Below are 26,689 nucleotides of genomic sequence, written 5' to 3'. Positions count from 1 at the left end.
GCCTGGAAGAAGGCAAATCTCATAGCAATCCTAGGTGGGCTCAGGAATAAAATCCAAGCTTCTCAACTTCTAGCCTTACCTCCAGTGTCTGTGGGAATCACTGGACAGTCTTTGAGCATCCCAAACTTCTGTGGATCCTCCCACCACCACTTTGCGAACACAGCCCCTCCCCTACCCCAGCACTCTACCACCACAGCCTGGGGGGCCCTGGAAGTTCCACGAGAGAAAGTTCCTTCTCTGCCCTCTCCAGCCCCAACTCATCTCTCCTTCAAGCTCTGGCTGCACAGTCACTGCTACCCTGTTTGGTCTCACCTGCCACCAGTTCTTTCCTTTAAGCCTTTCCTTCTGCTCTGTGTTTTCTGCAATAGAATAGGAATGGCCTCTATGTCGGTTTTCTGCCCACATAAACTGACCCAGTTGGGGACACATGGTTAGGCTTGGTATCCAAATATGTCTGTTCAGGTACTGGTTCCCCCACTTGCTGGGTGGGTATGGGTAACACAGGTCTCTCTCTGAGAAGAGGGGGTGAGCATGGGATAACATAGGAGGTGGAAGATGTGGGTTTGCTAGGGGTGTTGCCCCAGGTGAGAGGAACCGCATTAACAGAAATGGAGCGTTTGTAAACATTCAAACGATGAAACTGCAAAGTGGAGTGACTGGGTTGAGATATGTCATCTTTTATGGGACAGAATCTGTCAATAGCTGTTGGGTCTCCAGCCAGGGCAGCTATATATCCTTCCTATCAGAAAACCAAATCAAATCATCTCATCAACCTACACAGGAAATCTTCTATCCCCCTCCCCATCCCACCCCCACCACCAAAGATAGGTCAAAAGGTCTTGCTGGGAATCACTGTTACCTGTTTTCTTCTTGACTTCCCTTCCGGTTGAGAGGGAAAAGCTCAGACAGCCAGTAGAGGACTCGTAGACAAGCTGGTAAGGTGAGTTCACTCCCATGGCTGGGATGGTTGTGGAGGAATCTGGAGTGGAACAGACAGTGATTCTGCTTTCAATTTTTTATTTTAATTTTTTAATCAAAAGTATAATAATGAAGTTTTTGTCCTAGTTGTATGGTAGACCAGATATTCTAAAGTGCCCTGTTGTTACAAAACAACCAATTTCTGGAAGAAAAAGATTTTTTAATGCTGGAGAAGGCTCAGAGTAATTAAGAGAAATCTTTAAAGTTCTCCTCTACGGTGTCCCCCATTCCCTGCCCTCAATATCTCTCAAGAATGGGGGGGGTGGTGGGATGAATTGGGAGATAGTGGTTGACATATTTACACTGATATGTATAAAATAGATAACTAATAAGAACCTGATGCATAAAAAATAAATAAATAAAATAAAATTCAAGAATGAAATGACACCAGAGCAGGGAGCAAGGAAGAGAAAGCACCACAGGTGACGTTACTCTAAGGATAAATACAGATATAACTGCTGCACTAGGTCAAGAGAATAAACACTGGGCTAGCTAGAAGGAAATTGAGAGTAATCTGTTTCCCCTTATCCAAGCCACAGAAATCAGATGCTTCTTCAACAATAGATTAGTCTCTTGCAGAATCACATTGTCTTGTGCAAAATCACTTGATACCTGACCACTTAAGAATTAAAATTTAGCACCCCTTTACTTGTGGAAAATCTTGATCATTCTTCTATAAACCTTATCAAATCATTTGCTTATTCTCCCCCCAAATACAGTCATTTCACTAGTTGGGCATGAAACTGTTAGGAAATGTTAAGCAATTCAACACGGCTCATTCAAATTCATAAAGAAAATGGCAAATCTGACCTCCTAAGTAGACAAAAACTATACCCAGAGACTGCACACTGCATGCTGCAAGCTCATAAACAATCACCTTCACTGGTGAAGTTAGGACCATATGAAAAGAACTAATAATAGCCAATGCTGGGAAAGATGGAATAAAACCAGTCAACCCTGCTGGTGTAGAGAAAATTCATCACGAAAGCAATATTTAGCAAGAACTATATACATGTTGAGACCCTCTGCCCAATAATCTCTCTTCTGGGAGATTAATCTTAATAACCAACACAACAGTGATTAGAAGCAATGTGCATGAAGCTGTGTATTACAATGTATATTATACTAATAACAAGAAACCTGGAAACCTAAGCATTCAGTTAATTATGGAACATGAATATGAGAAGGACTCTACACTCACTCAGAATGACAACTGTTAAAGGTATACAGCCGTGTTGGAAAAGACTGTATCTGTTAAGTAAAGGAAATTTTAGCAATGGGTATATTCTGGTTACTGATGCTAAACCTTAGCAATGGGTATATTCTGGTTACAGCTTTCAAGGAATACCACTCCAGACTCAGTAACAACTTGGGTCTACCTCAGCAGTTAGATGGTTCAGAAAAGCAAAATTCATGCAAAACAGATCAACAAGAGTTTGAATCTTCTTTTTAAAGCCCCGGGAAACCTAGCTAATTCAAGTTCTTCTAGGGTGAATGCTTTTCCCAAAGAAACGGATCGCTCCTTCATTTATATTTTGTTATCTACATTTTCTTTTCAAACTCTTGGCTTGTTTAAAGAGAGGAGCATCAGGAATCGATGTGCCAACAAGTAAGAGAGATTTCCTGAGGAGTGTGATGGAGGAGAGGCTTGCTCAGCACTCTGCTGATGCAGCCGGACAAACACATCACCGAGAGGCTCTCTGCAGTCTCCTCCACTAGGTTAACCACAAGCCACGAGAGATGCAGGAAGCCACTGCATCACAGGTGAAAGCCTATGACCCTCCAAGATGCTTAAACACCTTGTGAGGTGGAGCGCTAATGGGGACGACGACTTCCTTTTCAAGGTGAGGGAACACAACGTTCAGATAGGAGAGCACCGCTTGCAGGTTTGAGGGTGGGCGGTTGGGCTGGGGCTACCAGGACCCCTCCCATGGACTCGCCTACCCACACAACAGACCATCAGGCAGCTGTCCCCCAAATGAGGTGGAGCTCCGAGCCCTATATGGAGTGCAGGGCGCAGAACTCTGTGTCTGCTGACAACCAAATAGAGCATAATCAGAGGACCTGTGTTATCAGAGCACAGCTGATCCTGAACACAATGGGCAGAGTACCTGCCCTTAAAACAGAGGCCCCCACCCCCCACTTCATGGAAAATAGTAGGAGGATGCTTGATTGGGACTTTATGTTAGAAAAGGAAACCAAAGTTTATCAAAATAACCTTCTCTATCTTGTATTTAACAAAAATCCATTGATATCGTAAGCATATGCTAATTCTTATAAGAAATAAAAATGACTCTGTTTTTTTCAGGTGGTGTGATTTTCCTTTTCTCCTGCATGGCTGTACGACAGCAATAAAACATGAGTCCCTTCATGTCTGCCTTTTGCAAAAATATCCAAATTTTTACTGTTAACCCTTCGATAACCAAGTCGTCCTTTCTCCATGGAGTAGTCACCCAAGATGACTCTCCTGTCCTCAGCAGTTAACTAGCTTTGCTCCTCCGCGTCGCTAATGATTGGCTTAGTGTGAGCACCCAGAAGCTCTCCAACATCATTTTCATTGACTTCACGAAATCCCGCATTTTTTTCCCCCGAGCACTGCAATTTTACTATGCAATTTATTTCCCCTGTGTATATGTACATCATCAGGTATTTAACCTCTGACCACCAAGGGAAGCCTGACACACATTCAGAGGACAGGGAGAGACACTAAAAAGGATGGATTTTATAGGTTAGGGCAAATGGTTATGGGATATAAATTTTTTATGCTTCGCATGAAGCCTCCTAATAGTGAGGACTTTCAGGCATTCAAAATGAATACCTGTATATCCACCAAGCTTAGGAGATACAACAGTACAGATATGACTGAACTGCTGTCCTCCAGATCCCAGATGTTCCCCTTCCCGCTAGCAGAGATCACTTTCTCTAACTCTGCATGTTATTGCCATTCAGCTTTTGTACTTACACTTTGTACAATGTACCCATAAGCAATGTTATAATTTTGTTATTTTAAACTTTAAATAGTATTATATCAAATGTATCCTTCTATAACTTTTTTTTTTTTTGCTCAACACTATTTTTTTAGTTTATCTATGTTGATATGTGTGCTTCAGTGCTTGATTCATTTTCACTTCTCATTATGTTCCATCATCTAAATACACTATAATTTATTTTTCTCCTGTTGATGGACATTTAGGTCGTTTCCATTTTTTTTCCATCCCAAACAATTCTGCACTAAACATTCTGGTATGACTTCTTGCACATGTGTGTGAGTTTGTCTAGGGCAGTGCAACTCTCAAGTGTGGCCTGTGGACTGGTATGAATCCACACCAGACCATAACCAGCTAAGTACAAAAACTGAGAATAAACATTTAGAAGACTATGTAACAATTTGATGTTGCTTAACAATTTGATGTTGTTGTGACGTTATCATGTTTTTAAGAGGGGTGATCCACAAGAGACTACAAATTTTACAAAGTGGTCCTTCATTGCAGAGTTTGAGAACCACAGCTCTATGGAATGACCCAGCAGAGAAACTGCTGGGTTGTAAGATGCTAGAGCATCTCCCACCTTGCAGACACCACCAAGCCGTTCTCCACAGGAATTGCACGGATATACACATTCACCTGCAGTGTTCGAGAATACCTGTTGCTTCACATCCACCTCAACTCTTGGAAATGTCAAACGTTTAAGCTGGGGACTTGACCTTTCCATTGCACTCTTGTTGGTATTGTTTGACCTTTCGCCTAAGAGCTGAAGCTCAGGTACCCACCTTTCCCCATCTGTCCAACACTGCAACCACTACTCCCGATGGTGCCAATGAGGTAGTCGAAAGCCATCTCCTTGGCATTGAGGTGGAGGAGCTGGCTGGCCTCCACGAAGCGCCTTGTAATGTCCAGGGGGTTGGCACCTACTAAAGGAATCATCAAAGGCAACTACTCATTTTCCTCCAGCATGGGGCTAATGCTTCTATAAAAGGACTTCCATAAACAGCCCAGGAAGTAAGGGGGAGTGATCTATTCCTAGGGTGAGCAAGTATGAGGGGGCTCCTAATGAGAGGGCCTCGAGCTCCCAAGACCTGTCAGATGGTACTTTGCTCTCTGCCCCCTTGTCCTTCTCTCTTCCCGCCCACAGGCCTGGGAACTGATGCTATTGGTATTTAAAATAACACAGAATCCAGAAGGCTCCATCACTGATGAAACTCTGGGTCCCTGATCTTGGGATGACACCCTCATTGTGGACAGACCCCAGTTCTCACGACTCTCCTGGTTCTGGCTCTGCTTGGCTCTGTCTTGCTACCCACCAACTGGCCCTCCCGATTTACCCCCTCCTCCTGGGTGCTGCCTCTCTCTACCTTGGCGTCATTTCCACAAACTGCCCCCTTCAATACCTCACACTGTTCTCATGGCCAACCTCTCAATCTGGGCTCAGCAAAGCTGGAGGGATTGGAGGACAAAATGGAGAACAGAGAGGGGTGAAAGGATGATTCTTGGGGGTGGTCTCAGGAAGGAGCTGAGTTGCAAAGCAGACCCTTGGCTGCCACCTTTTCACAGCACATCCTTGTAGACCTGTCTGGGGTGGGTGCAGTGGACGCATACACACATGCCCAGGCCATACCCTTCCAGGCCCAGAAAAATGAGCCAGGATCCGGTGAGCCAGTCTTCACTGACTTACTGGACACGGACTCCAGCATGGCCTTCATCTTCAGGGTGAGGAGCTCGGTCAGTAGGTGGATAGACTGCCTCTGGAACCTGTGCAGGGTCTCCTGGCTGGATGGCCTCCGGTGGCTGTGGGTGGGAGAGTGCGTGGAGAATCTGGCCAGTCCAGTGGAAGCGGGCAGCATCGGCAGTGGTAGCACTGGTGGGGGTGGCTTCTTCTGGACAGGGGCCTGCACAGGGGCCGGTTCCATAAGCACCACGGGCGGGGCTCCAATGCTGATCTCCAGGCCCAGGATCTCAGAAGGGGCAGGGATCATGGGGTCAGTGATCAGCTCCTCCCAGGTGAACTCAAAGATGTTTCTGATGCCCTTGGGTACAGAAACGCCTGCGTTCTGGCAGACGATGAGCAGCTTGGAGATGCGGGACAGCAGCTTGGGGGCCGTGGCGGTGTACTGCTGGTACAGTTCTCGGTTAGTCTTGATGTCATTCATGGTCCAAGAGCACGCATACTGCTAGGTAATACTGTCCATCTCAGACAAGAAGGACCTTCAGCTGTGAGGAGGCAGACACCCTGAGAGCTGAATGACAGCCAACGTTCTCACCTAAGGTGAGGCCTTGGGGACAGATGGAATGAAGTGCTGAAATGGCCCTTACAGGTCACTGAGCCAGTGCATCCTATGCGGGAGGATAAATAATTGGTCACTCTCTCCCACAAAGGGATGCCCCCCCGTCACCCCACTTCCCTTTCTGGGGACCCGTCAGAGACCACGTTAGTGAGTCACTTTGGGAGGGGCCTGGGAATGAGCAGGTTCCCCAAACGGACCCTGGGCTGGAGGAAGGGAAAGGATGGGCAAGGGAAAAACGTTCCATCGCACCTTTTGTAGCCAGAGATCTGAGGGTGGAAGATCTGCTTGTGGGCTCTCAATAAAAACCTGCAAAAACAAAAAGATGTTTCATTGGTTCCCTCTGGGGGAAGATGATGTGTAAGCTCCTGGTTGCAGCGCAAGGATGGGCCTGCATTCAACATGTACATCCAAGGGCGGATGGGAAAGGAGGAGGGGGATGAATTTTTTTAATCCAATGACTAATATCGTTTACCACATCTCCTCAAAACTAGAACTTCTGACAACTCCTGCTACCTCAGCCTTCTAATCATCAGTTCTATCACCTTCCATCCTGACAACCACTCCCCATGACGTCCATGGCCCTCTTCTCCTGCCAGACAATCCTCATTCTTTCACTCTTCAAACTGTGTCCTCTGGAGCCACCCCAAATTTGCCATTCCAGAACTGCGCCCCTGGTGCACACCCTCAGCATTTACAGTGTGGCTGCCCTGGTGTGAAAAGGCTATTATCTTTCCGGTTTCACTGATGAGGAATCGAAGGCTTATAGAGACAGAGCTCTTGGTCAGGAGTTGCCTGCCTGCAGACTCTTGGCATAGAGACCTTTCCAAACACAACACGACTTCCTCACGGGCTTCCAACTGAACTGCCCATCCATCAGCAAAAAAATCTCCTAGGAACAAGAGTCCCACAGAGCAACCCCTTCAGACATTCTGCTGGTTTGCAGATAAAGTGGCTTTCTACATCTACTTGCTGACTCCCTGGCATCTCTATTCTTCAGCTTTGGAGACTCAGAAAAATAGGTTCGTTTTTGAAATGATAAGTCTACAGAACAAAGAGACCACTCAGAATCTTGGTCATCTGGGCAACCAGCCAGAGGGATCTGACCCTGACCGTGCAGGGCAGATCTGTTTTAAAGCCAGGATTCAAATGAAGAGAAGACGAATACAATCCTTGAAATGTTAACTGGTTTGAGGAACCCCACCCCACCCCCTACCAGTTCCTTTCTTGTGGGGTTAATTTTGAAGATATGCCTTACAAACAGATAAAAGCTGGTTTTAAAAACAGCTTTATTGAGATATAATTCACATACCATACAATTCACCCTTTTTAAAGTGTACAATGGTTTTTAGTATAGTCACAGTTGTGCAACCATCACCACTATCTAATTTTAGAACATTTTCGTCACCCCCCCAACAAACCCATTAGCACTCACTTTCCATTCCTCCTCCCCCCAGGCAACGACTAATCTGCTGTATGCCTCTATAGATCTGCCTGTTCTGGACATTTCATATAAATGGAATCATACACTATGTGGTCTTTTGTGACTGGCTTCTTTTACCATCATGTTTTTGAGGTTCATCCAAGTTACAGCATGTATCAGTACTTCACTCATATACTTCATTATATGGAGAGACCACCATTTGTTGATCCATTCAGTATTTTTTGGACACTTTGGTTGTTCCCATTTTTCGGCTATTACGATGGAACATTCAGGTACAAATTTTTCTGTGAATGGATGCTTTCATTCTCTTGGGTTGATACCCAGGAATGGAATTGCTGGGTCATATGATAACTCAATGTTTAACATTTTCAGGAACTACCAGGCTGGTTTCCAAAGTGGCTGCACCATTCTACAGTTCTTTTTACAAAACCGGTAATGTATGAGGTTTTAAATTTCTCCATGTCCTTGTCAACACTTGTTATTATGTCTTTTTTATTTTAGTGCCATCCTAGAGGGTGTGAAGTGGCACACTGTGTTTTTGATTTGCACTTCCCTAACAACTAATGATGTTGAGCACCTTTTCACGTGTTTATTGGCCGCTTTTCCACTTTTATATCTTCTTTGGAGAAGAGTCTTTTCAGATTGAACAACTGTTTTTTTTGAAAAGAAACGTCATTTTAAATTAAATGCACAAATAACCTCTATTTGTTACCATGTATTTATCTCTGCAAAATTCAGCTAGAGGTGACCACGTGACTCCATTCTGGCCTATGAGATGCAGGTGGAGCTGTTGGGTGGGATCCTGGACATCTTTTCAAGAAGTCTGTCTGCATGGAGAGAACACTTTTTCTTTACTCACTGCCCTTCTCTTTCTTCTTTTCTGGAATGGATGAGATGGCTGTAACTCTGGCAGCCATCTGGAGCCATGAGGTTACCTTGAGGAGGGAAGCCATGCATTAAAGGTGGCCGAGCAGAGGCACAGAGCCCGGACTCCTGCTGACATCACGGCACCCACACACCAGCACTTAACCACCTGCCTCCAAACTTGTTTCACCTGAGAGAACGAACCCCTAATCTCTTTAAGACCCTTTATTCAGATCTCTGTTCCTGCAGCCAAATGTGATTCCTGACGGACAACCAGCCGTGTGGGAACAACATCACTCCCTCCTTTCCATATATCTAATTTTCATTGTCACTCGTTCATTTTTCCATCACTGAGACACAGGCCTTGCCCTCAAGTAGCTCAATGCTCAACAGGCAGAACAGACTTACAAAACTGATATAAGGGTCACACTGCCAAAAAAATGTACAAAGGTCATGAAAACCCAAAGACAAAAGTCTAAAGGCAGCTGCACTGAAGGCTGTCATAGAAGATGAATAAGAAGTCACCAGGCAGGTAGGAGGGAGAAGGCATTCTTGGGAAAAAGAAGAGTATGTACAAAAGAACAGAGACATTTAAAGCATGGCAGGTTCAGGGAACCACAAAACACATCAGTATGGTTGGGGCCTTAGGGCTCTATGGGAAAGTAGCAGACAAGGCTGGAAAAGTGTCTAGAATCAGATCGTGAAGGGCCTTGTATGCCATGCCAAAGAATTTGCATGCTATGTAATCATATACTCAGTGCAAGTACTCAATGTATCGTCTTTAATTGCTAGTTGCATCTCATGTGGTCTCTGCAAACAGAGGGCAAGCATCACGTTTTCTCCCCCTTTTACAGCCTCCATGACACTAAGTAAGACACCAAGCAAGCTGCCACATGCCAGAAAGTGAAAAATACTTATAGCCTGAAAATCCAACAGATAGCCCAATAGGCCCATGTAGATGGCTAAACAAAGTTTCAATTAACAATTCCCACAAAGAAATAAAAAGAGCATGGAAGAAGTTTATAAAGGATATGAAAAATGACCATCCTCATTCCAACATCTTCAAAGTTTTGCAGGCTGCCTCCTCTTAGGGGCAGGACAGAGATGAGGGGAGGAGTGCACACACACACAGGCTACCATGACATGTCTGAGTGCTCTCTGCCAGGCAGAGGGAAATCCAGAAAAGGCAGTGTCACCGGGCGGCTAAGAACTCAGGCCATGCGACCTTGAGCCTGGCACTTGTGGACACCAGGCCCTGCCTCCCAGGACTGTGAGGATAAATGAGGTCATATGTGTTAAGGGTTGGCACAATGCCTAGCAGAGGTAAGTGCTCAATGAATGTTACGCAGAAAAAGATAATCATTTGAAGTGGCTGAAGAAGGCTGTGCAATGAAAATGACAGAAACTGGTTCAGAAGTAGGTGACTAGTGAACAAGGACAGGAAGAGCACTCCAGGTGATGAGAAGAGCACTTGTTCAGGGTGGAGGCTCTAAATAGCCTGGCAAGTTTGGGGAACTGCAAGTAACTTGAGGATGCTACAGGTTACTTGTGGGGGCAGGGGGATGTGTGGGAGGGGTGGGCAGCAGCCTGCTGAGAGGAGCTGGTGTAAACCGCTGAACCCTGGCTTCATCTTGCAGATGATGGGAAACCACAGGACTGCTAGCAGAGGTGGCATCTATACTGTAGGGCACTCCTCCCAGGGGCCAGCGGTGTGGTGGGAAGGAGTGTGAGAAATACGACTGCAGCGGGATTAGCCAAGGAGGAGAGCTGTACCCACAGCATCCCAATTTCTGCCTACAGTAAAAAAGCAGTTTCCAGCCCATGCACCTGAAAGAGTACTTCAGAAGGCACAGACCCAGCAAACTCCCAGGGGTACACCGTGGGGCGCAAGCAGAACAAGGATGAAAAGTGGGAAAGTTCTGAACAGGCTTTGGGAAAATCAAGGGCACCCAACGGAGAAGGAAGCTGAGGGGGAAATTCAGGCATGGCTTTGAAAAAAAAAAAGGCATACTTCCTTCTCGTACTGGCACTGATTCAAGAATACATTTTTGGGTAGAAGTTGTATCCAGCTGTATATTTAAAACCAAAATTAAACTTTGCTCCCTCAAGTAATCTGGTCCTGACTTTCTTTGCTATTTTCTCTAGTCTCTGGCTCTCTCTGGTTTTAACCAGAACGCTTTTGATAAGGACAGTGAGTCCAGATGTAACCATGTGACTGCCACCTGTGAGTAAGCGCAGCTTCAGGCTGGGACAGGCAAGAGAACAAGCCCGCACCTGATGCACGCAAGAGGTGGAAATGGAATTAGAAAAACTAATAGACGCTGTCCTCTCCATTCAATATATAAAAGAACGTTCTGGACAGACGCTCGAATTCTCTAGCAGATGAGAGGAAGAAGGGCTGAGCTATGGAGAGAAGTGGATCTGAGAGGAAGGAGAGGGGGGTCACGTGCATACGATCAAGCTTAACTGCCTGCTGCCCAGCAAGGTTTGCTCTCGAGACTGCAACCTCAGTCACCGCTCTTCCTCGAGTTGAATCCACTTGCAAACCACCTGCATCCTCCACCAGGGGGATCTACTGTGGCGCCAAAGGGCCATTAAGATGAGTCTCCTGGCAAGACCCATCGAGAGACAAAAAAATGATCAGTGCTTTGACCCAGTGATTTTAGTTCTGAAAGTAATGCCCAAGGGAACAGTTTTAAAAGGAGGAGGGAAGATAGTTCTTCAAATGTGGTCAAACCAAACAAAAAGATGCTTATAGCCACTTCATTCCTAACAGTGAAATAACGTAGCCAGCCAACAACTGAGGAACTGTTTGACGACGACGCAGATTAATATGAAGTATTAGGCAGCAAAAAAATAACTTGAGCTCAGTTTTGAGAAATGTTAAATTTAAAAAAAACACAAATGGTAGGTCTACATTGATTACACATCCCATAAACACCTATGCTGATCATAATTGGAAGCAGAGATACAAAGTCTTTCAGTTTTAAGGTAAAGATGACACTTTAGGAAAGAAGACAATAAACAAGGGTCCCTGAAAAGAAAGCAGCATGTTCTCAGACAGGCTTGTGACCTGGGAGACCTGGGCTGGGAGCAGGGCCCATTCTTGTGTTTCCTGGTTTCCATATCAACCCTGAACAACCGAGACTGTCTGTGCAGAGAGGAGTGGTGTGGGGACTGAGAGGTCAAGAGCTACACCCGTGTTCAAGCTCAGGGAAGCTTACTTGCTGATAACGACCAAATAGAAACAGAACGCATCGTACCCCAGGGAAGGTTTTTACAACCGGGCAAAACCACCACCTAGCAGATGAGCTTAGAGTTGGAGAGAACATGGCAGTTAGAAATGTAGTGGGGAAAGATGCTGTTTAAATAGAGGGTAGAAAACAAGTAATATTGGTGACCACTCCCATCACTGGACAGACGTACATTTACTGGGCATGGTTACACGAACAGCTGGGATTTACCGAGAAACGGTAACAGAAGATCAATACTCAGCCTGGGTGACAGGTTTTCACTAAAACACCCTGCTTCTTTTGATTGTTATGGTTTTCCCATTTCCTAGACAATGATCTACACCATCCCACTGTTCTCCCCACTCTGCCCCGACCCACACACATGCTCTGAACATTAAGCCAATGTCCAGGTCCACACCAGCAAATGCCTCACCACCTACCAGCCAGCAGGGCAGGTGCCAGGACCAGGGGAGTTTCATTTTCTCTCATGGTTTTCAGCAGGTTAACAAATTCTTTTCAATTATCACGACTTACCTTAGCCATATAGTTTTTTACAGGAACTGCCTGACGTATAACTGACTTAGTTCAATTTTCTGGCTGAAAAAAAATTAAACACATATGGCGTGGCTACTCTGTGTTGTATTAACTGTAAAGACCAGTACCCACGTCCATTCCAAATTCTAAATTCTACTGCCTCATCTGTGTGTCACAACAAGGTCAGCTGATAGCAATCTCCCAGGCTGCACTACGGCTTTAAGAGGAAATAAATTATCCCACAAGTCTTCGGCAAATGCACGGCTAAACATAGCAGGAATCTCATGTATATGGATTTAAAGTTTCTCCTTTGGGAGTTGTGCAAGCAAACAAAATGATTTATTTAGCCAATTCAAACGGACTGTATCAAAACACACAAAGGCCTGGAGAAAAGATTACAATGAAAACAAATAATTCAAAGCAATTTCTGATCCAAAACATTTCGTTTAGCTCCACAATGCCACGAATGAAGTGGGGTCATGCTTTCTAATAGAAGATTTCAGCACTGCTGGCTCCCAAGTCAAACAAGCCATAGGAGTAGCGTGAATGCTTAATGTATGCTTGGAAGAGATGTGTTTGCCAGTCCTTTAGTTACTAACAGGAGAGTTATGTATAGTCAGACCACAAAACATGTAAAAACAGATCATTTAGAGTTGTGCTGTGCATTCAGTAGCACTAGACTCGTGTCTTTTGAGCATCTGAAATGTGGTATAGTATGACTAAGGAACTACATTTTAATATTATTAAATTTAAAACTTGATAATCAATTCAGTTATTGGCAAACTCTTAAATGTTTTAAGTATGTTTGGACGAACCTGGGTATATGAATCTACTTTAAAATGTTTATTTTATGAACTCTAAATACAAATCAAGTATTCCTGATGAAAATTTAGCATCTGAATTAAGATGGGCTATAAGTGGATACACAGTGGATTTTGAAGACTTGGTGTGAAAAGAAATGCAAAATATCCCACTAAACGTTTTGTATATTGATTAAATGTTGAAATATTTTGGATATACTGGATTAAATAGAGTTGACCCTTGAACAACATGGGTTTGAACTGTGAGGGTCCACTTACGCGCATATCTTTCAATACTACTACAGCACTACAGGATCCACAGTTGGTTGAAACCACAGATACAGAACTGTGGGTACAGAGGGCCGCCTGTGGAACTTGAGCATCCACGGATTTTGGTTTCCATGGCAGGTCCTGGCACATACAGAGGGATGACTATATACCACAAAATTAATTTCACTTTTTAAATGTGGTTCCTAGAAAACTGAAACTGACACACACAGCTTACACCCCATTTCTACTGGGCAGTGCTACCAGAGCACGGGTCTGCAGTCTAAGAACTCCAGTGCCATCTGCTGGACACACTCCTACAAAACAGGCCCACAAGAAACAGTAAAACTGGAATTGTGTGAACATTGAAGGACCTTGAGTCTGAAATGGAAGAGGATAAAGCTGGGCTCACAAAACACTCAACATATGCTGTTAAAAGGGGATTAGAAAAAGGCTTACACAGCCTTTGAAATCCTAGAGAATATCCAACTTACAGTTATTAGTCGACAGTGACCCTGAGCCAACGTGCACAGACTGCTCTGCCATCCACCGTGGGTGCCCTGGGCAAGGACAAAAGGTTATTTGGGGGCCCCTTCCGCGACCACTGCCTCCTATACTCATGCGCTTGTTGCTGCCTGACTAGTCTTCCCATCCCTTCTCTATACTATGCCTCTCGAGTCCTTCTGCTCTACCTTATAAACACACCCTCTTCCATCTTTCTCTTGTCTATTATTCACCTTCTCTTTTCTTCTATTTTTCCTTATGATTCTAGGATATCTAACAATTCTGTTTTTTCCTTTTAGTATTCCAATTTTTCTTTTTCTCTCCTCTCCTTTTGTCCTACAAGCTGTTTCAGTTGCTTTTACAGTTTTACATTTAAGCCTTTGGTCCATTTTGAGGTGCTTTTGTATGTGGTGTGAGGTATGGGTCCAAGTCCATTGTTTTGCATGTGGCGAGTCAGCTGTCCCAGAACCATCTGTAGAAGACTGTTCTTTCCCTACTGGATGATTTTGGCACCACTGTCAAAATATCAAGTGACCATAGATGTATGGGTTTATTTCTGGACTCTCAACTCTGTTTCAGTGATTTATCAATATGTCAGTACCACATTGTTTTTTGTTTTTTATCAATTTATTTATTTATATATTTTTGGCTGCGTTAGGTCTTCGTTGCTGCACGCGGGATTTCTCTAGTTGTGGTGCGCGGGCTTCTCATTGTAGTGGCTTCTCTTGTTGCAGAGTATGGGCTCTTAGGTGCCCGGGCTCTAGAGCGCAGGCTCGGTAGTTGTGGCGCACAGGTTTAGTTGCTCCACGGCATGTGGGATCTTCCTGGATCAGGGCTCGAACCCGTGTCCCCTGCATTGGCAGGTGGATTCTTAACCACTGTGCCAAGAGGGAGGTCCAGTACCACATTGTTTTGATCCCTGTAGCTTTGTAGTAAGTCTTGAAATCAGGAAGTGAGTCCCCCAACTTTGTTCTTATTCAAAATTGTTTTGAATATTTGATATTCTGGGTCCCTTGCAATTCCATATGAATTTTAGGATGAGTTTGTCAATTTCTGCAGAAAAAGGCAGCTGGGTCAGTTGGTTTTCATTTTTGTTAGGAGAGGTATTTGCCTGATCAGGCTGACAAAATGACCATTTTAATAGGTCTTGCAACTCCACCCTTGATCTAGACTTCAGAGGTTAAGTTTGCAAGAATTTGGAATTTTGTCTATTACTGCTCAATACTGGGGAAAAAGACTGAGAGCAGAGGGTGCTGAAGAAAACATGAGTCTGAAGCAAACCTGCACCTAAACCATCTGTCACTTAGACATCACGTGATGAATCACTGACCCTCTCTGTGCTCCAGCTTGCAATCCATAATGAGAACAGGGGTGCTCCCAGCAACACCACTGTGCTGTGGGGACAGAGACCACAGGCTCCAGCAGGCGCTTCAAGGACCTGCTCTAGCACCTTCTTACAAGACTCACTGGCCTGGGAGGCAGTTGTAACAGCCCTGTGGATCTGGTGGTCAACTTCTACTGCTTGTCTGCAGCCGTGAAGAGGACACTGTGATGTAGTAGGTAGAGGACGGGAACGGTACTCAGGCACAGGAAGTCCTTCTGGAGCTCTGCTCACCCACTCGTTGTTAGTAAAGTCAAAAGGACCTTGCTGTCCCTCACTCCAGCGCAAGTCCATCCCACCCAGGCTGAGGTGACTCAGCTCCCGAGAGAGATCAGGGCCCAGAGCGGGAGAACCAGGGAGGCAGGCAGAGATGAAAAACCAACCCTGGTGGCTAAGGAGCATCTCTTGCTCTTACCATGCCCAGCAACCTCCACATGTGCCCGTCACTCAATACACACTTAATGAACACCCACTATGCGTGGCTGTGATAATCGCCACTCAAGAAGGGGTGACAGTAAGAACAAGTGACGTCAATGTCTACCTTTCTGGATTGTGAAGTCCTCCCTGGTCTTCTTGATCATTTCAAATGACGTGCTTAATTCTCCATCAGTGTCAGGGTCCTCCTGGAGACTAGATCACTTTGCCTCCCAGTGTACCCTCATGTGCCACCATTTGACAGGCCAAAATTCTTCCTGACAGATGCTCCACCAAATGACCTGGAAGCTGAATGCTTGGAACAAAGACATCTACAAGCTAGTACCGGCAAAAGGAAAGGAGTGGAACCCTTAAATCTGAGTAAGTCATGGGAGTGGGTATGAAGCAGACAGGATTATAAACTCCTTAGTATCAAATATTACAGAGTATGTTTACTCTATCTCAGCTCACATGTAAATCCAGATGAATTGGTATCTCCATACCAATTAGAATGAAATGAACAGCTAAGTGGCCAGAGTTCCCACAGTACCATTCATTTTCTTCCCTGATGCTGACAAATACAGCCTGAAGTCTGGATCTTCAGGGAAAAGACAGGAAGAGAAAGTTACAATTCAGTCCCTAAAGTTAAGTTATTTTCTTGCTCTGGGAGAGGAAGGCACCGTCAACAGTACAGACCCAAGTTATAGTGTTTTTAAGTTCATGTCACTTGTTTATAATATGAAATCATATCATCCAGGGTTTCAAAAGTGACCGCCTGGGCTTGTGGTGGGCCGCTGGGGGCTGAAGTGGATGATGTATGTGAAGAGCCGGGGTCATGGCTCTGGCCAGAGTGCTGCCCCGGGTCACTCTGTGCAGGTGCAGGTCTGTTCCATGCCTGGCTACTCAGAGAACCAGTTCTTTTTTGGTCCACAAAGTAATTCGAAGGTGGGGCAAACTCAGGGTCTCTCTCAGCCCGGAGATCTGATTGCCTCTTCAACCAATACCCAAAGGAAAAGTCTAGTAAAAATAAGAAAGAGTATTATTAGAACTGATTATTGAATCATTGGATGTTTATTGTTATTACTTTTTAATTATTGTATATATTTCTTAAAAGCCACCTAAAATTCTCTGGAGAACAAGGACAGTAATAACAAAACTATAATACAAGGTATATGCAATGCTTACAAAGGATAAGGAACCAGGCTAAGAGAAAGAAGTGAGAACTTCCATGTGGAGAAAGGTTCAAGGAAGGTTCTGTGGAGAAAGAAGGCTGGCAGGCTCTGGAGACAATGCCAAAAAAGTACTAAAATTACACGTGAGAGACAAACATAAAAAATCAAGCACTTAAATCATTTGCTTGACATGATGTCACAGGTACTTCATAGCAAAACACAAGTTTTGTCTTTTATTAAGTTTTAGAAGACACAAAAGGCACCGGTCCAGATCTATCTTGGTATTCCACCTCTATTTCTAACAGTAGCACTAACCAAAGGCACTCACCCATCTGCTTATCTTTTACTTTAGTCATGGATCTCATCAGTTCCAACAATTCACGCTCATGTACCACTGAAATGATCTTTTTCAAAAAGACATAAACCAGAGTCTTCTCCCAAAGAGAGGCTGCTGTAGGGACCATGGTGTATTTACAGAAAAAAATTACAGACAATTCTGCATAACCCAATGGGACCATATGTGAATCCAAGTTAATACACTGGGACGCAGACTGTTTTCAACTGAACATAAAAGAGACCGCTAAAACACAGAATACATTAAAGTACCAAACCTTCATAAGGTTTTAAAAAACGGTTCCTGAAAAACAGCATCCCAGGGGCTTCCCTTGTGGTGCAGTGGTTAAGAATCCGCCTGCCAATGCAGGGGACACAGGTTCGAGCCCTGGTCCGGGAAGATCCCACATGCCGCGGAGCAACTAAGCCCGTGAGCCACAACTACTGAGCCTGCGCTCTAAATCCCGTGAGCCACAACTACTGAGCCCACGTGCCACAACTACTGAAGCCCGCTCGCCTAGAGGCCATGCTCCGCAACAAGAAAAGCCACCTCAATGAGAAGCCCATACACCCCAACGAAGAGTAGCCCCCCGCTCACTGCAACTAGAGAGAGCCGCGCAGCAATGAAGACCCAAAGCAGCCAAAAATTAAAAACAAAAAACAAAAAAACCAGCATCCCAAAGCTGTAAGACCACACGGGGGCAGCGGGAATTTCAGAAACCTTCCGCCAAGTGCTTCTTAAAAAAAAAACAAAACTCATCCTTTAGGCATGATGCCTTGTAGACCCTGATCTTTTATAATCACACTTTCTAATGCTCCTGGGTATTGAGAAGAAACAAGTTCAAGGATGTGGAGAATTCCTTAAGCTTCCAAGGACCACTAAGACTCACCAGAATCACACTCTGTTGAGGAGAACAGACCGCCTTACCTTTTCCTCTGTCCCACTCGCGGATGTGCGGCACCCCAGGCCTGGTATCCTTCCTCTCCTGAACGATGACTTCGACTTTGCTACTCTGGGCAGCTGTATGAGGAGCTGGCATGACCTCTGGTTCTGGTGGCAATGGCCCAATAACATCTCCATCTATTTTTGGCAAGAGAATAAGACTTCATTATAATAAAGCTTAAAACTACTTAAAAAACTAAATAGAACATGCTCATCCTGAGAGTACAAGCAATAACCGGTATTTATTGAGCAACTATCATGTGCCAGGCAGTGGGCTAAGTATTTTGTATACAATAGTTCACTTAACCCTGTAATAACCCTAATAAAGTCAGGATTGGTATTCCCATTTTACCCCCATTTAATAGATAAGGAAAATTAAGATCAGAAATGCTACACAGGTAGACAGTGACAAGGGCCAGGATTCAAACCCAGGATGGATGGATTTCAAAGTCTCTGTTTGACAAAAATAAACTCAAAATGGATTAAAGACCTAAGTGTAAGGCCAGACACTATCAAACTCTTAGAGGAAAACATAGGCAGAACACTCTAAGACATAAATCACAGCAAGATCCTTTTTGACCCAGCTCCTAGAGAAATGGAAATAAAAACACAAATAAACAAATGGGACCTAATGAAACTTAAAAGCTTTTGCACAGCAAAGGAAACCATAAACAAGACCAAAAGACAACCCTCAGAATGGGAGAAAATATTTGCAAATGAAGCAACTGACAAAGGATTAATCTCCAAGATTTACAAGCAGCTCATGCAGCTCAATAACAAAAAAACAAACAACCCAATCCAAAAATGGGCAGAAGACCTAAATAGACATTTCTCCAAAGAAGATATACAGATTGCCAACAGACACATGAAAGAATGCTCAACATCATTAATCATTAGAGAAATGCAAATCAAAACTACAATGAGATATCATCTCACACCGGTCAGAATGGCCATCATCAAAAAATCTAGAAACAATAAATGCTGGAGAGGGTGTGGAGGAAAGGGAACACTCTTGCACTGTTGGTGGGAATGTAAATTGATACAGCCACTATGGAGAACAGTATGGAGGTTCCTTAAAAAACTAAAAATAGAACTACCATACGACCCAGCAATCCCACTACTGGGCATATACCCCGAGAAAACCGTAATTCAAAAAGAGTCATGTACCAGAATGTTCATTGCAGCTCTATTTACAATAGCCAGGACATGGAAGCAACCTAAGTGTCCATCATCGGATGAATGGATAAAGAAGATGTGGCACATATATACAATGAATATTACTCAGCCATAAAAAGAAATGAAATGGAGGTATTTGTAGTGAGGTGGATGGAGTTAAGAGTCTTGTCATACAGAGTGAAGTAAGTCAGAAAGAGAAAAACAAATACAGTATGCTAACACATATATATGGAATCTAAGGGGAAAAAAAGGTCATGAAGAACCTAGTGGCAAGATGGGAATAAAGACAGAGACCTACTAGAGAATGGACTTGAGGATATGGGGAGGGGGAGGGGTAAGATGTGACAGGGTGAGAGAGTGGCATGGACATATATACACTACCAAATGTAAAATAGATAGCTAGTGGGAAGCAGCCGCATAGCACAGGGAGATCAGCTCGGTGCTTTGTGACCACCTAGAGGGGTGGGATAGGGAGGGTGGGAGGGAGGGAGATGCAAGAGGGAAGAGATATGGGAACATATGTATATGTATAACTGATTCACTTTGTTATAAAGCAGAAACTAACACAGCATTGTAAAGCAATTATACTCCAATAAAGATATTTATAAAAAAAAAAAAAAAGTCTCTGTTTGGCACTATGCCACCCTGCTTCCCCTGACCAATAATCGAAGGACCAGAAACCCCCCAATTACTCAACTAAAGTAAGAGTCTCCGACTAAGCAAGGGGACTGAGGGTGATGAAGAGCTGGAGCCTGGCGACAGGCTGTAGGCTATTCTATTTTGGCCATATTTTAAAAGAAAACATTTTTAAAAAGCACTGGTGGCACTTCACATCTTGTGGAAGTGACAGATGTTCAGGAGTAGAGCAAAAACAGAGAAACAATACAGAGTTTAACATGTCACAGGGAGACAGCATTTATACAAAACTAAATGGACCATTTTCTGATTTCTAAGTGTTCTGATCTCCTTTCAAAGCTAAACTGAAGTGTGTTCAGAATTAGAAAATGGCCCGTGGCTTAGCACAGGTTTCCGTGACAGCTGGAGAAGCTTCTATGTGCCCCTAACACCCACACCCCCGTCTTCCTTTTGGGACTACAGTGCCCCCCAGCTTCAGCTGGATATGTGTCACCTCGCCAGAGAGGCCATTTCCCAGCCTCCCCTGCAGCTGGGGATGGCCTGTGGATTCTGGCCATCGGGATGTAAATGCGTAGGTTGTGTGTGATCCCGACTCACATTCCTAGAATGGAAGCTGGTTCCCCGCCCCTTCTTCCCCAGGGCTGGATCATGAACAGGTGCTGGGGAGCTAGCGACCGTGCAGGTGAGAGGAACCCTCTATGGAATGGCAGAAGCAGTAAGACAGGAGGAGGCCAGGGAAAAGGTGACCGTACAGGGCAGAGATACTACCTGCCCTAGAGGGTGTCCAAACTAGAGAAGCAGACGCCCACCTGGTTTGAGCCAGTCTCTGTAGTGTCTCTGTTGGGGCAGTTTATCCCAGTCTAGCATAACTCTCACAGTGAGCAAGTTTGACCACAGTACTGGACGGTGCTCCCAAGCATTTCAACAGTCCCTTGGTAAGCTGTCTATACCCATATTTGTAAATCCTTTATTTTATTAACCTTCTGAATGCATGTCTTCTTTAAAATACATTAATTTATAATAACCAACAAAAACCGCAACCATCGCAAATGAAAATAGGTCTAAAACATGTACGTGCACAACTAAATTTTATCCTAAAAAACCTTTTAAGTATTTTACTTAGGTATTTTACTCCTAAGTCTCAGTTACTAAAGCATACTGTTCTATGAAACAACACAATGTACTGTTAATACCCTTGTCTACAGCCTAAAATTTTCTTTGGAGTGTAATTCCACACCACTTTGGTTATAAACACTGTTCCTGGCAGTATCTCCAAGGTGCACTGCTTGCTTAGAGAATAAAACTAGATTTCCACATTGCCAGTCCTATTATTGAGATATCAACTGAACTAAAATTTTTCCTTTTGAGGTTTAGAAACACGAGCCAAGATATACCTCTATCTTCTTCCTCTGCTCCATCCTCTTTTGATTTTTTCATCTTTTTTTGTCGGAGTTTGGCAAGTCTTGCTTCTAACATAGCCTTTCTCTTTTCCTTTATATTTTCTCGTTTTGCTCTCTGATCTGTTGTCTGAACGGAACAGAAAATTAGAAAATTATTAGCCTATTCACAATATTTCTGTTGAAAAAGATGAAATAATTAATTTTATTCTAAAAATAGACTAATTGATTTTCATGCCACCTCTAAGAAGCCATCCTTGAGATCTTCAACATGAAGACCCGTTAAGTCCTCTTACACAAGCCCTCTGATGTCTTCCGAAGTTTAGTAAGAGTTCACAGAGTATCCTGGAAGGCTTACCATTCAAGAAAATTCTGTCCTACTCCTTAACCCCCCTCTAATAACCTTCTATTTTCTCACCCAGGCCGCTCCAAAAGTGCCATATTTGAAACCAAGTTTAAAACATCAAAGTTATACAGGTTACTTTTGAACAACTATAATCTTAAAGTCTGAAACACCAAAATAATATGGCAATTACCTTTATGAAACCGATAATTGCATTCTGAATAGCAATGTAAATTTCTAATTAATTTACTAGATTTTTTTGCAGTACGGTACAACAAGAAACCCAACCGCTCAAATCCTTAACATCAACTGAGTTTAATTTGTACCTGCTCACGCAGCATTTCTAAAGTTTTCATCTGCTTGTTTCTCAACTCTTTATCTCGGGCAAAGGCAAAGTATCCAACACCAAGTTGCCGGGCCTCTGAAATAAGTTAAAATTATCCAAAAGATTAGATTTCCCTGATCAGTGAATTAAATTCAGACCAAATTCCTACCAAAGCAAAAAGGAACACAATGATGTCTCACACATTTTGTTTTGTTTTTTCTAAGAAGCAGCTACAAAAAAAGTTAGAAGTTGTTTCCATCCTGTTTGCCAAGTGACAAGCGTAACAAATATTCATTAACGTTTTAGTCATAGGCTGTCTCCACTTCTCTTGAGGAGCAAACTCGGATTAACAGACCCTCTGTTAGGAAGATACTCCCAATATGAATATTTTTAGGCTATGAAGTGAAAAAAGGGACATTTTCAATTCCGAAAGCAGAATCTTTTATTTCCACATAAGAGCTGCTGCTTTACGAATACTTCCTTTTATGCTTGTCATTTGTTCAAGATAAAAAAATGATTTAAAAAGCTGCCAGGTGGGGGCTTCCCTGGTGGCGCAGTGGTTAAGAATCAGCCTGCCAATGAAGGGAACACAGGTTCGAGTCCTGGTCTGGGAAGATCCCACATGCCATGCAGCAACTAAGCCCGTGTGCCACCAACTACTGATCCTGCGCTCTAGAGCCCGCGAGCCGCAACTACTGAGCCTATACGCCTAGAGCCCGTGTTCTGCAACAAGAGAAGCCACCACAATGAGAAGCCTGTGCACCGCAACGAAGAGTGGCCCCCACTCGCCGCAACTAGAGAAAGCCCGTGCACAGCAACAAAGACCCAACACAGCCAAAAATAAATAAACTAAAAAAAATAAAAATAAAAAAATAAAAAGTTGCCAGATGACTATACCATTTTCACGAATGTCTTCGTAATGTACGGGCCCCATTGGCCTTCTCAGGGACTCCCTCTCTTCTTCCTCCCATTGCTGGCGCTGGAGTTCTTTTCTCATATCTTCAGATAGTAAGGTTTTTTCATTTGCAGGACTAACGAAACTAGGAAAATAGAGCAAAAACCATCTTAGATAAGAGCTGTGACACAGCAATGCTTCAGTTCAGGAGGGCGAACATGGATGAGTAACTAGTTATGAAGAAGACGTTCCTTACAGAGGCTTCTGACCCACAATACCACTGGGAACCTGCAAAAACTATTTTCGCCTTTCTTTAATCAAAGCAAGCAACATGTTACATTAGCATAATGAAATCTTGCCTCACCACTCAGACAAATTATTTTCCTTCCCACCCTGGTCTTGGGCTGAATGGAGGGGGCAAGAAAGGCAGAGAGGAGGAACTACGGGCCTCCTGTGGACGGTCTCCCGTGCAGGACCTCATGTCTCGTCAGGTGGCTCAGGGCTTCTGCACTTTCTTCCCTGTGCCAAGCCCAGGCCTACCTGACCCTGGAGGACGTGGACAAGGTGGAGCTTCTCCCAACACTTTCCACACAATAGCTGCCCTTGGTGAGAATTTTATTCCCTGGGATGTTTTAGCAAGTTACCTCTTAGGTGTGTCTTAGGCACCACAGAAAAAATTCTAGCCATAAAGCCCTTACTTCAAAATGCAAAGGTGTATAAACAAAAAGTTAAGCTAACTACCTCCCTGCCCCCACCTGCTGTGGGATAACCAAGAGTATATTCTTAAACACTTTCTCCGCAGTGGTTTGTTTGTTGGCTTGGTCTGGGCTCATTCTCTATTTGTTACTCTGTAGGCAGACATCCTTCCAAGTAAACAGATAGGCTCTAACCCATCCCTTTTAGTAGCTACACAATACGGATGATCAACCACTCAGGTTGTTCCCTGAGTGTGGACTATGTGTGTATGTGTATGCTAACCCCAAAAAAGTGCTTCCACTAATATTCTTATACATTAAAAAAATATTCCTATACCAGAGCACCAAAGATAATTAACTAAAAACAGCCTTGCGCACAAAACAATCCCCGCGTCTGCATGTCATGGGCAAAGCTTTGCATGTCACACACTTACAGCCTCCCTTGAAGATTTTTATCCATTTCCAGCAGATGTGGCAAATCCTTTCTCATACAGCGCCGGGATCGCCCTAAAGAATCCACATAATCCACCCTGAAATAAAAGTGAAAAGACATGGAAAATTGTACATGACATATGGTTCCCTAAGTCAGGGAGTTGGTGCACAGTAGAAAGTTAATTTAGGCCCCATCACCAAGAAAAACCCTCAACCTGAGAGACCACTACCATTGGTAAGAACATGTTTTTCAAAGTTAAAAGTTGACACACAGTAAGTTCATTGAGCCCTTTATTAAATCTTAGTTTTAGAAACTGTAGAAAATGATCATGTACATCTCTGACCTCAAGATAAATACCCCACAAAGACCCTTGCTGCAGCATCTCAGAACTTACTTTAATTTGGTTCAAACAATTCCAAATATTTTATCAGCATCATAATAACTTTGCTCCGTACCATATTCTCAGCTTGCTCACTACCTTACAGTCTTCCCAAATTTGACTTTTTATTCTTTCCTGTATTTCTTCGAATTGGTACAATTCTTCCCAATGAATTAGAACTTTCTTAATATAAGTATTTTGAGAGACTCTTTTTAACTAGGAGGAAGCCAAGCAGCACCCATTTTACACCAAAGCAGCACCCCAGCAGCGGCCAGTCTGTTATCTTTCACCCCATCCTGACCCAACGTACCTTTGTCCAGGTACAAGGCAGGGGAGCCTGGCAGCTGGCAAGCCCAGTGAAATACTGAGACTCCCCCAACAGGAAAAGGGCAGGTTTTCATGAGTAACATTTCATTTGCATTATGATGCAAAACATTTTTAGTTTTTTAAATTATGGGCAAGGACTCCCTCACAGTCTTTGGCAGGAGGCTGAAAGCACAGAAGGGCCAGCACTGCTGCTGGACCAACTCACGGTCAGATTCCCATGCATGTGACTTTGCTTTTGTTAGCCTTTTCTTTTGTCTCACACCTGCCGATTCCAACTGTCAGCCTATGATTTAAAAACTGAATGTTTGGGAATCCACAACTATAGTCCTAAAGCTGATGACCACAGAAATAAAACCTCCAACAGCAGAGAGCAGTTTCTTTCTCCCTTTTCTTCTTTTCCTTTTTTCTTCTTCTATGAATGGAGAACAAAAACCATTTAGCCAGATGGTCTGAGTAGTTATTTACAGTATTTTTGTGGAAAGATTTTCCACCACCTGGAACTTAACTACCTAAAGGATTTTACAAGCAGTTACAATTCTGGAACCTAATTTAAAAACAAAAAAGTGTCAGAACTGCTTGCAGCGCATCTTCCTTCACCATATGGTGGTATGTGACACCTTCAATTGCCCTCCAAACTCTTCAAATCAGTAACAAATTGGTTGTAATCATACAGGCATTAATATGAGAGGAAAAAAAAAGACATTAAATCTTTCAAAGGAGATGAGATTTCTGCTATGAAAAGCAATCATAGGCCATTCTGTCTCCGGGGAAGGCCTCCAAAACATTCAGATCCCATCACAAAGAAGTGGCAGAACAGCAGCCAGCAACTACCCCACGTAATCAGCAATCACCGAGCAAGCTCTCAGAGAAACAAGTACTCGAGGTACAAGGGGGACACAGGAGGGCTCGGAGTCATGCCCTCTTCACGGGGCTCTAGGGGGAAGTTAGGGCACACACTCATGAAACACTCCTAACAGGAGCAGGCAGGGTATAAAAAGTACCAGAAGTTTGCCTCAATCTTCTTCTGGTAATGAGGCCAGTTATGTGTCAATATAAATAAAAGGTAAAACCCAAAGGAGCAGAAAGTATGTTTAAGTGCTACCGGAGCTCAGATGAGGGAGAAACCACTTAGACTAGAAATGATGATGAGAAGCATGACGGAAGGGATGGCATCATACATGCTCCCCTTCTGGTTGCTATAGCAAGCGTGCGGCCACTTAGCCCACCCCAAATGTAAGTGTTTTAGAAGGCAGGTAAGAAGACCCCTCCACAGCATGAAGATGCAAGTTCTCTGTGTTCCCAAGCAGTGAAGACTGCTCTCTTCACTCATAAATGACTCCTGCCCACAGGGGCAATGGCTGACAAAAGGTCAACAAGTGCTGCCAACAATCCTAGCAGTTCCTAACAAACACCCCCATAAAGAGGACATTTGAGCCTTGAAGCAGGGAAGGGGTGGGCTCTGCACCAGCAGGAGGGGAACAGGCAGGGTTACTCCCAGGACACAGCATCAGTGCATCTCCATGCAATTTCAAGCCCTTTTGAACAAGTTTCTAAACAATGTCTTAGGTACAAAAAATCATAATGGAATTTTCATTCTGGTCTCTCGTAAACAAAAGACTAGTTTAGTTTCCCCATCATTCACCTACTAGGCATCACCATCCCTGTTCTACAGATGAGGAAACTGAAGCTTAGAGAGGGTAGGAACTGGATCACAATCATATCACAAGTGAAAGGCAGAGCTGCTGCAGTCCAGATCCAGGTCACGATGCCTAGACCACACCGCCAGAAAATGTCACAGCCAGAGTAAGGCTCACTGGATCAGCTCTGCCAGCCTCTTTTCACTGGAAATAGAGATGACACTATCTGCGTGATGACTCTCCATGATGCCCGAATAAGGACAAGGGTAGGTTAGCGTGGGTAAAAAAGGAACATTCTTCT

The 26,689-nt window shown here is 43.9% G+C and overlaps 3 protein-coding genes across 3 annotated transcripts in view; 1 reads left to right on the top strand and 2 right to left on the bottom strand.

Moving 5' to 3' along the window:
• Nucleotides 1–15,867, bottom strand: part of LOC309607306 (uncharacterized protein C3orf20) — an 89,315-nt gene extending 73,448 nt beyond the window's left edge. The window contains exons 1-4 of the mRNA XM_082345706.1: nt 15,825–15,867; nt 5,650–6,565; nt 4,748–4,888; nt 860–979 (exon numbers count right to left, since the gene is read on the bottom strand). Of these exons, the coding sequence (XP_082201832.1) occupies nt 860–979; nt 4,748–4,888; nt 5,650–6,124 (736 nt within the window). The 5' untranslated portion in view covers nt 6,125–6,565; nt 15,825–15,867. The remainder of the gene's footprint in view (nt 1–859; nt 980–4,747; nt 4,889–5,649; nt 6,566–15,824) is intronic.
• The window catches only part of MRPS25 (mitochondrial ribosomal protein S25), a 455,776-nt gene that overhangs the window by 347,435 nt on the left and 81,652 nt on the right, over nt 1–26,689 (top strand). The gene's annotated exons all lie outside the window — the stretch shown is intronic.
• The window catches only part of CCDC174 (coiled-coil domain containing 174), a 29,329-nt gene continuing 14,613 nt past the window's right edge, over nt 11,974–26,689 (bottom strand). Inside the window, exons 6-11 of the mRNA XM_082345733.1 lie at nt 24,047–24,142; nt 22,920–23,062; nt 22,024–22,118; nt 21,352–21,484; nt 18,131–18,283; nt 11,974–16,714 (exon numbers count right to left, since the gene is read on the bottom strand). Coding sequence (XP_082201859.1) covers nt 16,416–16,714; nt 18,131–18,283; nt 21,352–21,484; nt 22,024–22,118; nt 22,920–23,062; nt 24,047–24,142 — 919 coding nt within the window. The 3' untranslated portion in view covers nt 11,974–16,415. The remainder of the gene's footprint in view (nt 16,715–18,130; nt 18,284–21,351; nt 21,485–22,023; nt 22,119–22,919; nt 23,063–24,046; nt 24,143–26,689) is intronic.

This window comes from Balaenoptera borealis (genome assembly GCF_965194805.1).
Source record: "Balaenoptera borealis genome assembly, chromosome: 12".
NCBI classification, from domain to species: domain Eukaryota; kingdom Metazoa; phylum Chordata; class Mammalia; order Artiodactyla; family Balaenopteridae; genus Balaenoptera; species Balaenoptera borealis.
Note: the sequence above shows the minus strand (reverse complement) of the source record. Positions and strands in the feature narration are given on the sequence as shown.